Raw genomic sequence first — 10,107 nt, forward strand, 5'->3', positions numbered from 1 at the left:
CCCTACAAAGTTATCCAAATGGTGGACATCACTAATCTTGTGGTAGCCAGTCTGTAGTTGCATATGCATGGTGTGAGGAAGTATTTTATGTATCCTGATCCAGTCAAGCATCACATTCATGGAAACACCATCAACTTTATGAGATTTCTGGAATTATGAGACGGGGTGAGAAAGAAAGGGGATTGGGGGAATGAGAGAGGTCTTCCTCCACACTTTCTCCATCTGTCCCCTATAGTCACATAATTTTGGAGCTGAGCAGTCCCTGGAGGAAGTAAGCACTTACTGAGGAATGAATCCAGTGCAGCAGTGGAGACTTTTCCCTGGCGAGTACATTCAGGATTGAAATCGTGGCTCTTTCAAAATCCCACTCAGAGAACTTCAGCATTGCTGGTCTTGTTAGAAAGGAACTTTGTGATGGCAGCACCTTGTCACAGCCACATCTCCCTTAAACACTTCTGCTGATATGGGGATCAGCTCTGATATTTTATGCTCCCACTTTGAAGGCATGAGAGCAAGAGAACCACTGCACTGTGGAAGTCGGAGGGTTTGAGACTCCAGTGCTAATCTGCACATGGCCATCAGATTAGCTGAGTGATCTTGAGCCAAACACTGGCCTACCTCAAAGAGTTGGAAAGGGGTATTTGCCTCCTTCTTTCCCTGCCATGGCCCTGAAGAAGTTGTTCCCTGAGCCCTGTTGTGTATATTGAAAGGAAAACTCTCCCAAGCTGATCTGCAGTGTGGTTTCATGAGATTTGTATTTTAATGAATATTGCAGGAATTTGAGGATTTCATGGAATAGAGAATGTCAATCTGATTACTTCTCTTCTTGCAGGTTAGCAGGTATGAGTTCTTGCTATCTCCTGCCCTTCTTCTTTGCCATTCGGGAGGTCAACCAGAATCCGAGGCTCTTGTCCAACATCACCCTGGGCTACACCATCTATGAGAACTTTTTCAGTGCAAGAATGACATACGAGGCCCTGGTAGACCTGCTGTCTGTTGGGCAGCAGCATGTTCCAGGCTACAGCTGTGGAGGAGGGACTACTGTGCTGGCTGTCCTTGAGGGGGCCGACTCTGAACTATCCAAGCAGGTTTCAACCATGCTTGGCCTCTACAAAGTCCCACAGGTACAAATGGAGGTGTTTGTGTGTGTAGATTCCTTGCTTGCACTTTGCAATTGTTGCAGTGAAGTCCAGAAGGCAACCCTTCTGTGATTGGGTGTGGCTGGAGGAAGGGAGGGCCAGTCTCAGAAGAGCAGAGTGTGGCTTCAAAGATGTCTCAAGCTCCTTCATGAAAACAGTCTCTTCCATCAGTTGCTCATTTCGAGTTTGGTGATTTTTGGAATGATGCTGTAAGCAAGTGCAGTAAGTTTTCTGTTGTTGGTTCTGCTTGGGATCACCTGACACAATGAACTATGTAGCTTCAAGGCCAGAGTGGCTTATTGCATCCTCTGAATCCAGCCCATCTCTACTTCAGGAGGCCAGGACTTATTCCAGGGTTTCCTCAACTGTCCTTGATGGCAGGAGAGCAGGGTCACTCAGGAGCAGTCCTGCTCTCCCGGCATCAGCAGGAACCCAGTGGGGAGCTGTGATGTGAGGGCGAAAGAGCTGCACCACAACTGGCCAGTTGGCTTCCTCTTCAGGTGGCTGAGTGCGATATCTCTTGTCCCCACCATGGTACGGGTGGCACTCAGGTGGGCCGGGGCCACTTCAGCCAAGGGCCACCAACTACACTTTCCTCCACAGCTGCCTAAAGTGCTGTGTCAACTGAGGCTGGGAGGACTGTGGGTGAAGGGGCAGGTGGAGACCCAGTTGGACACCTCCCTTCCCACTGACCATAGCCACACTTGTGTGCAAGTGATGAGTGCAGCCCTCATGAACTACTTTCCCTCTCCATTTGCAGTCTTTCGAATGGGCACGACATCAACTTGTTGCAGTGAGATCTCCATACTGCACGTTAGATTAATTATGGCACAAGATTTTTATGAATCAGAGGGTCCACTTTTCTTTGGGAGAAGAAATTACAGCATGATAAATACTTAAGCAGAGAAGCCCAGAAAATACACTGAATGGCACCCTGAAATGCAAAGAATTCTTAAGAACAGCACAGCTTACATTTCGAATGATGCAGTCCTCCTGAGGATTGTCCTGAGAGTCCTGCCCTGCTCTGTGCACGCAGAGCAGTCACACTTCCTTCTGAGTAGGAATGCAGAAAATGCATCTTTGCAATGCTATTTTAACGTACTGCAGAATGCTTAACTCCTGCTTCCTTTGGAGAAGACATGCAAAATCCTAGTCTTACTTCTGAATAGGCTTGAAACTGATTCAAATCACATTTTGGCTCTGCTCACTCTGTTCTGGGCCTTAACTGCAGCTGAACTGCAGCTTCAGACTTTGGTTGGAATTCAGCCCTTGGATTAAAGATGCATCTCCATCTCTGAGATAGGTCAGAACCAGGATCTTGGATAGATTCCAGCATGAATCTGGCACTGGAAAATGTTACCTTAGCATACCTCAGATGAGTTATATTCAAAATGTCTTTTACATCATTGTCTGGAAGGTCTTATCTTGTGTGCATTATCAGTTCCAGTATACTCCTTCCTTACTTTAGAATGGAAAACAAAACACCAAACTCTTTTGCTCTTTCCTAGGTCAGCTACGGTTTTGTTAGCCATGTTCCTAAAGCTAATCATCAGTTCCCTTTTCTTTACCGGCTGGTCCCAAAATCAGAGCCCCCTTACCTGGGAATCGTCAAACTGCTCCTGCATTTCAGGTGGACATGGATCGGTCTCATAGCTCCAGACAATGACAGTGGAGAAAGATTCGTGAGCACCTTCACACACTTGCTCAGGAACAAAGGCGTTTGCATAGCATATTCACAGACTATCCCGGTGATAGTGAATGTAGGAAGGCATGTGAATATAATTTCAGATTTGAAGGACACCCAGTTCAGTGCATTTGTTTGTCAAGTGGACTCCAATACCATCCTAACTCTAGCACTAATGATGCAACACATTGAAATGGTCAAAAAATCAACTATGGGGAAAGTCTGTATTTTTACAGCTTTGCAGGACCTCAGTGTCAGATTGCTTTACAAAATGAGTGATCTTCAGCACACCCATGTTGCCCTGTCTTTCTCCATCAAGACAAGCAAAAGAGCACGCTATGACAATTTTGATGCATTTTTCTCTACTATCAAGCAATTTGGGGAGAAAGCATTTCAGTGTTTTTACACCAGGCACGCTTTCTCTGGCAAAGTGTGGGAAAGATGTAGAGAAAAGGAGAAACTGGGGAGCCTGCCCCAGGATGAGATTGAAGGTATCCTGTCTCAAGACACGTACAGCATTTACAACTCCATCCAGGCTGTGGCACAGACCTTGCATGCTGCACACTCGTCCGGGAGGAATCCGATGCAGATGGTGGGCAGAGACAGACTGGGACCTGAAAGGGTCCAGTCATGGCAGGTATTCCTTGGCTTTTAGAGATAAATCCAGTGAAACTGACAATCAGTTCCTTGACTGAAGGGAGTGGGGAGGTCAGCAAGATTATTGCTGTCCATCAGCTGCCCAAATGACTCACTCAGGTCTGTTGTAAGGGAAAACAACTGCAAAACTCATAGCCACCCTGAGTCTGGAAGAATGAGTTGCGATTAGACCTTGGAATGCCAGGGCTGACAACTAAAGTAGGATTGTCTGGTTTTGAAGATGCATCTTTTCTGTTTACTGAGTGGGGAATGTGGTCCTGAAGAAGCTTCACAGTGAAACCCCTATCATCTCCCTGCAGTGGTGATAAAGGCTGGAGCTCATGGGATTTCCATTTAACAAGAACTTTCCCACTCTTTTCTTTTTCTTTTTTGAGTAAGTTTTATTCTTAATAAACCTAACAAGAAAAAGAAACTAAAAAAACCATCAATCATCGAAAACATCAGACCTACTGGGTCAGCCCCCCACATTTTTTCTTTTTATGTTAAACTATAAACATATTTAAATCTATTCATAGTCCTGTTTCTCTAGTCAATGATAAAAAGAGTTCCAATTTTGATAGAAGACTGTATCTTCTTTCTCCTTCAGAGACAAAGTCAATCTGTCCATTTCTGCATAGTCCAAGATCTTTTTCAGAATCAGTTCGTCGGTAGGTGGCTCTTCACTCTTGGCCAAATGCAATCCTCGCCACAGTAGTTACATGTAGAGTCAAATATATTGCTTAACTTTCCCACTCTTTTCAACTTTACCTTGTCTTAGCTTCACTCTTTCCTGAGAAACTTCCAACTTTACAACGCTTCCAAGGATGGAACTTATTTGGATGAAAATGGGGATTTGGCAGCTGATTTTGATATCCTGAACTGGGTGGTGTTTCCCAACAAGTCCACGGCTGGCCTGAATGTGGGCAGCATAGAGAGACAGGCCTCCTCCCAGATGCAGTTTGCCATTGATCCAAGCAGCATTAGGTGGCCCCAATCATTCAACCAGGTAGGAGAAAGCACCTATTTCCCTCGCTTCCTTTAATAGCCAACAATTCTAGCGACAGTGACTGAGGAATGCATTGCTTTGTTCTCTATTTCATTATGAAACAAAAAGGTGTCATGCATAGGCCGGCCACCTCCTCCCATCTGAAGGCCCAGGTCTATGGCAAGAGAAGTTCCAGGGAGCCACGTTGCAATGGTGGGGGGCTGAAATACTAAATATAGCTGCATATTGATTTTGGTTTGCCTTTCTTCTGCATGTGTTTCTCTGGATAGCCTCAGTTTCACATGTGTGAAATGGAAATTTCACTGTACTTTGTGAAAATAAATATGTGGTTAGGAATTTGGGGCTCGGAGCCTGTCTCTACCTCTTGCTTAGTTCCTTGGTGAAGTCATTTGCCTGGGTGCCTGACTGTTTAAATTTCTGCGACATTGGTGTTAGGAAAGAAATCACTTGCTTCAGAAGAGTGATTTGGTGTTTTGGAGACTGGATGGGGGTTTTTCAATGAGTTTTCTTTCTTTTAGCCACACCAGCTTGCCCTATGGGGAGTGGGTATTTTTTGTGAATCAACAAGCCCTCCCACCACTTGGCTGCTTGGTGATCCTACCTGTGACATGCTTGCACAATTCCAACTGGCCTCACTGTCCAAACTCTCTGAGGACTCTTGGAATGGATAGCTTAGGAAGCATGCTCCTCGGGACTACTGAGGACACTCAAAGGCACCATCTTGCTGAAAGCTAATCAGTTCTGAACTCTCATGAGGACTATGTTTTCCTCTGGAATATGAGTCTGCTTTATGTTTTTTTTTAATAAAGATTTTTATTAAAAAAAATTAAACTAAAAACATCAATCATCAAATACATTGGACGTACTGGGTCAGCCCCCTATAACGTATCTTTTTAACATTCTATAATCAAGTTCAGATCAATTTATAAAAATTTAAAAACATCTTTAAATCTAAGCCAAGTCTCGTTTCTCCAACCAATCATAAAAAAGGTCCCAAGTTTGATAGAAGTCAGTATCTTCTTTCTCCTTCAGTAATAGAGTCAGTCTGTCCATTTCTGCAGAGTCCAGAATCTTTTTTAAAATCAGTTCCTCAGTGGGTAATTCCTCACTCTTCCAGTATTGAGCAAGCGCAATCCTCGCTGCTGTGATTAAATATAGCATCAAATACATTTCTTGTTTGCTAATATTTTCTGGTATAATGCCTCACAAGAAAATTTCAGGTTTAAAAGCTAAGGGTTTTTGTAGCATTTCCTCAAACCATTTATGTATTTTAATCCAATACTTTTTCACACATTCACAGGTCCCCCACATATGGTAAAAAGTACTCACATCATGTTTACATTTCCAACATCTATTTGACATATTTGGAAACATCTTAGCTAATCGACTTGGTGACAAATACCATCTATAGAACATTTTATATACATTTTCTTTATATGAAGTTGCTAAAGTTACCTTAATGTTTCTCTCCCATAGCTTTTGCCACTTTTCTAATTCAATATTATATCCAAAATTTTGTGCCCATGTTATCATAGTTTCCTTAACCCGTCCCCCTTCCATCTTCTTGTCAAGTAAGAACTCATAGATTCTTTTAATCATTTTCGCCTCTGTTTTTAGCATCACTTGATCAAAGGCTGTTAAGTCTTTATAAAACCCCCATATTTTACAATCTTTAGCATATCTTGATTGCATCTGCACTTTATACCACCAAGAGTTATTGAGTCCCTGTTCTTGTATTTCAAGAGTCTGCTTTATGTGAGGTCAGATTGTGTGTCCATCTAGCTGATGATGGCCTACTTTGTCTGGGACAAATGCTCTGTCTCCCCTTCCCATGTAAGAAGATTGGATTATGCCCCTATATCAGTTCTCTGAAGCACACCACTTTCATAGACCTCTAGTGGGAAGGGATTGGGCAGAATTTCCTCTTCCTTCTTTGCTAGCTTGTATCTGAAGAAGGTCCAGGAGCTTCAGGCTTGTTGTTTCCTGCTGCTGCCTCTCATTCATTTCAGATGCAGACCAATGCTCTAAGTGTCCAGAGGACCAGCATGCAAACCAGGACCGAGATCAATGCTTTCCAAAGAGGATCACCTTCCTCTCCTATGGAGGGCAATGGCGTAGGGATAGGGGTTTAGTTTGCGATGCTGCTTTGCTCTCTCACATGTTCAGTCCTCAGAAAGGGGCCAGAAGAACCAGGGTGTCAAAACTGTGGTGGGACTACTGGTGCTTCGTTAGCCCCATCTCAAGGGTATCATTCAGTTCCATGTGGAAATAAAGCCTCTCTCCAAGATTAGGTTGCCTAACACACTTTCCCTTTCTGTTCAGACAGTGCCCTTTTCTAGGTGCACAAGAAGCTGCCAGCCTGGGTATGCCAAAGCAGTTGTGGAAGGCAGGCCAGTCTGCTGCTACACATGTATCCTATGTCCTGAAGGGGCCATCTCCATACAGGAAGGTAGGGGGCTTCTGGGCAAACACAGGCACAGGCCCACACCCACATGGTCTAGACTGGAGATGCTTAAAAAGGGATTCTTGAACTGGATTTCTTTCTGAGTATTAGTGAGTGTGCTCTTTGTGTTTTACTGAGGGCTGCAACCTAATCTGGGTAAGGGCCCATGAGCAGCACTCCATCTGTGGACATGGCAGAATGGACAGGGCCAAAAGCAGAGGCTCTCCCAGTCTGCAAGAGAACTGGGGCATCACCTGGGAATGAGGATGATGGGAGGTCATCCTCTGCATGATCAATCTGTTCAGAGATATATAATAGAAACAAAAAGGGAAAGGGGGAAACCAGGAACGTAAGTGGCAAAGAAGGAAGGGACATGCCCAATGGGCTATATTGCCATATATACTTGCAATAAAAATAATAATGCAATAGATAATGTAGCTGTGTTCTGCTTAGGTGTGAATAGACCATATAACAGCCAAGTAGGAGTAGATACATGGCTTTCTTCTGAATACCATTGGAGTTTGTTGCTCGAGATACTATTTGGTACTGTGAGTGAATGTTTCACATCCTGACTAGCCTAAAAATCAGTAGTAACATCCTCTCCTCTCCTCTCCTCTCCTCTCCTCTCCTCTCCTGTCTCCTGTCTCCTGTCTCCTGTCCTTTCCAGCTGACTGATGGAATGAAGTTTCTGTAACTGCATTCCAGAGCAAACAAATGCTCTTATTTACTCTCAGCCTCCCACAGGAAAATAATTTCTCCCTGTTGGAAGTAAAACTGGCAGCTGCAGAAAAAGCTGACAGGTTCAATGCAAAGTGCTGGGTCAAGAGGTGCTTCCTTCCTCTTTCAGGAAACAACAGGGTATGACTGTTCCAGAGCAGTTTACATTAAAGCGGCTGCTGCCTCTCTCATTCATTTCAGATGCAGACCGATGCTCCAAGTGTCCAGAGGACCAGCATCCGAACCAGGACCGAGATCAATGTGTTCCAAAAAGGATCACCTTCCTCTCCTATGAAGAACCTTTGGGTATCTCCCTGTCTCTCACTGCCTTTTCCTTGTTCCTCAGCACCATTCTTCTACTGGGCATATTTGTTAAATATCAAGACACACCAATAGTCAAGGCCAACAACCGTGACCTCACATACACACTCCTTGTCTCCCTCCTGCTTTCCTTCTTGTCCTCCTTTCTATTCATTGGGCAGCCCCAGAAGGCAACCTGCCTCTTCCGACAACCTGCCTTCAGCATCATCTTCTCTGTTGCGGTCTCTTCTTTGTTGGCCAAAACGGTCATGGTGGTGGTGGCATTTATGGCCACGAAGCCAGGAAACAGGATGAGGAGATGGCTGGGGAAGGGTCTGGCAAACTCCATTGTGATTTCTTGCTCGAGTGTTCAAGTGGGCATCTGCCTTCTCTGGTTGGGAATGTTTCCCCCCTTCCCAGATTCTGACATGCACTCCCAGCCTGGGCAGATCATTCTGCAGTGCAATGAAGGGTCTGGCATCATGTTTTATACTGCCCTCAGCTACTTGGCCTTTCTGGCTGCAATCTGTTTCACAGTGGCCTTCCTAGCCAGGAAGCTGCCTGGGGCATTCAATGAGGCCAAGCTCATCACCTTCAGCATGCTGGTCTTTTGCAGCGTGTGGGTGTCCTTTTTGCCGGCCTACCTGAGCACCAAAGGAAAATACATGGTGGCTGTGCAGATCTTCTCCATCTTGGCCTCCAGTTTGGGGTTATTGGGTTGCATCTTCATCCCCAAATGTTACATCATTATCCTGAAGCCAGAACATAACAACAAAGACCATCTCATACTGAAACCATAGCATGGCATCTGGTCATGGCACATTTTGTGAACAGTTCAGTGGTTGCATCTGCCAGTGGTATTGAGTGCCTTTGCATGGTATTTTTAAAAAGGTATTTTAATAACTAACTTTAATAATACTGTACCATACCATAACATAATACATGTATATAAAAGGAATTTAAGAAAGGGAAAATTACAATACAAAAACCTGAGTTCTATAAATCAAGCAAAGCATTTATTGCTTGATTTATTTGATGCTGAACACAAAAAGTTCATCCATACCTAGTGCTTCAGTTCCATGATAATTATATATATACCCTGTTCTGCTTTTCTTCTTTTCTATGCTTCCCTCTCTAATGAGACCACTTCCTTATCCAAAATTACATTGAGTTATACAAAGGTTTAATACCCTTCCCTTTTATTGAAACGTATTCAATGAACAACTCTCAAGTGACACTAACTATTCTTATTTGTCAGCCCTTTTGTCACCTTAACACAACATGTTAGCTGGTGTCAGAGTTGCCAGAGATGACAGGGCCTGGGTGGGAATCTGCATGGGAGAAACAAGGCATGTGACTCTATTTGTGGGAATGTGCTGGTGTATGCACAGCTCCGTAGGATTGGTGGCCAGAGCAGGGGCAGCTGCACTTGGGAAGGGAGAATAAAGGCAGGGCCAAGACAAACAGGGGTGGAGGTAGACAGAGGAGGATCCTTCATCAGAGTTTCACCCCCTGCCCCAAATGTGTGCTCTTTGAAAACATCTCTTTTGCCACCAGATACCTAACAAAAGAGACTTCTTTTGATCAATGATTGTGTGATGAAACTGAAACTGTTAAAGGGCATGAAATCTATGTTCTTCACTCCTTCACAACTGGAATCCTAAGTGCATCCTGCTACTATTGGTGAAATGTGGGCACTAATGACAGAATTTCCTTCATAGATCTGAACATGGATCACCAAGTTGCACGTGAAGCTGCCTTTCACCTCCAAGCAGCATAAACTTCATTTGTCCAATAGCTTGAATATCTCACAAGACATCTGCTTTGCTACAAAAATGCCCAGATTAGGGTTGGGCCAGAACTCTGTGGAATCCATCCCTCTGGAATTTGCAGACTTTCTCACATGCTTGGCCCAGACTTGGAAAGAAAACCAAGCAAGGAGCAAGTCCAAGAACACTTGTGGAATGGAGATTGCACAACCAGAAACCTTCAGCATCACATGTAGCAGAACTGCATTCCTAACGAGACTCACTTGAACAATTTTCTTGCACATCAGATGGAGCAGCAAAAACAGAGGCTGCTGTGTGTAGTCTGGAAGAGGGGCACTGCTTGCACAGTGCCTGGGGCAAATTTCCTGGCAAATGCCCAGTGACTACTGGGCACAAATCCCAGAAAATTGGAT

At 44.3% G+C, this 10,107-nt stretch overlaps 1 protein-coding gene across 1 annotated transcript; it reads left to right on the top strand.

Annotated features, from left to right (window-relative positions):
* Positions 1-842: 842 nt before the first annotated feature.
* LOC123021098 (vomeronasal type-2 receptor 26-like) lies at positions 843-8,725 on the top strand. Its single transcript, XM_044425508.1, has 3 exons — positions 843-1,124; positions 3,143-3,314; positions 7,827-8,725. The coding sequence occupies exons 1-3, from the start codon at positions 843-845 to the stop codon at positions 8,723-8,725; spliced, it is 1,353 nt and encodes a 450-aa protein (XP_044281443.1).
* The last annotated feature ends 1,382 nt before the right edge of the window (positions 8,726-10,107 follow it).

Source organism: Varanus komodoensis, unplaced genomic scaffold, assembly GCF_004798865.1.
Source record: "Varanus komodoensis strain SLA01 unplaced genomic scaffold, ASM479886v1 scaffold157, whole genome shotgun sequence".
NCBI classification, from domain to species: domain Eukaryota; kingdom Metazoa; phylum Chordata; class Lepidosauria; order Squamata; family Varanidae; genus Varanus; species Varanus komodoensis.

Excerpts from the sequence above, each read along its gene's own strand:
- LOC123021098 (XM_044425508.1), top strand. The coding sequence starts at position 843 with ATGAGTTCTTGCTATCTCCTGCCCTTCTTCTTTGCCATTCGGGAGGTC. Across the intron at positions 1,125-3,142 it reads GCCTCTACAAAGTCCCACAG|ACAAGCAAAAGAGCACGCTA; the intron begins GTACAAATGGAG and ends TTCTCCATCAAG. Across the intron at positions 3,315-7,826 it reads GCCCCAGGATGAGATTGAAG|ATGCAGACCGATGCTCCAAG; the intron begins GTATCCTGTCTC and ends CATTCATTTCAG.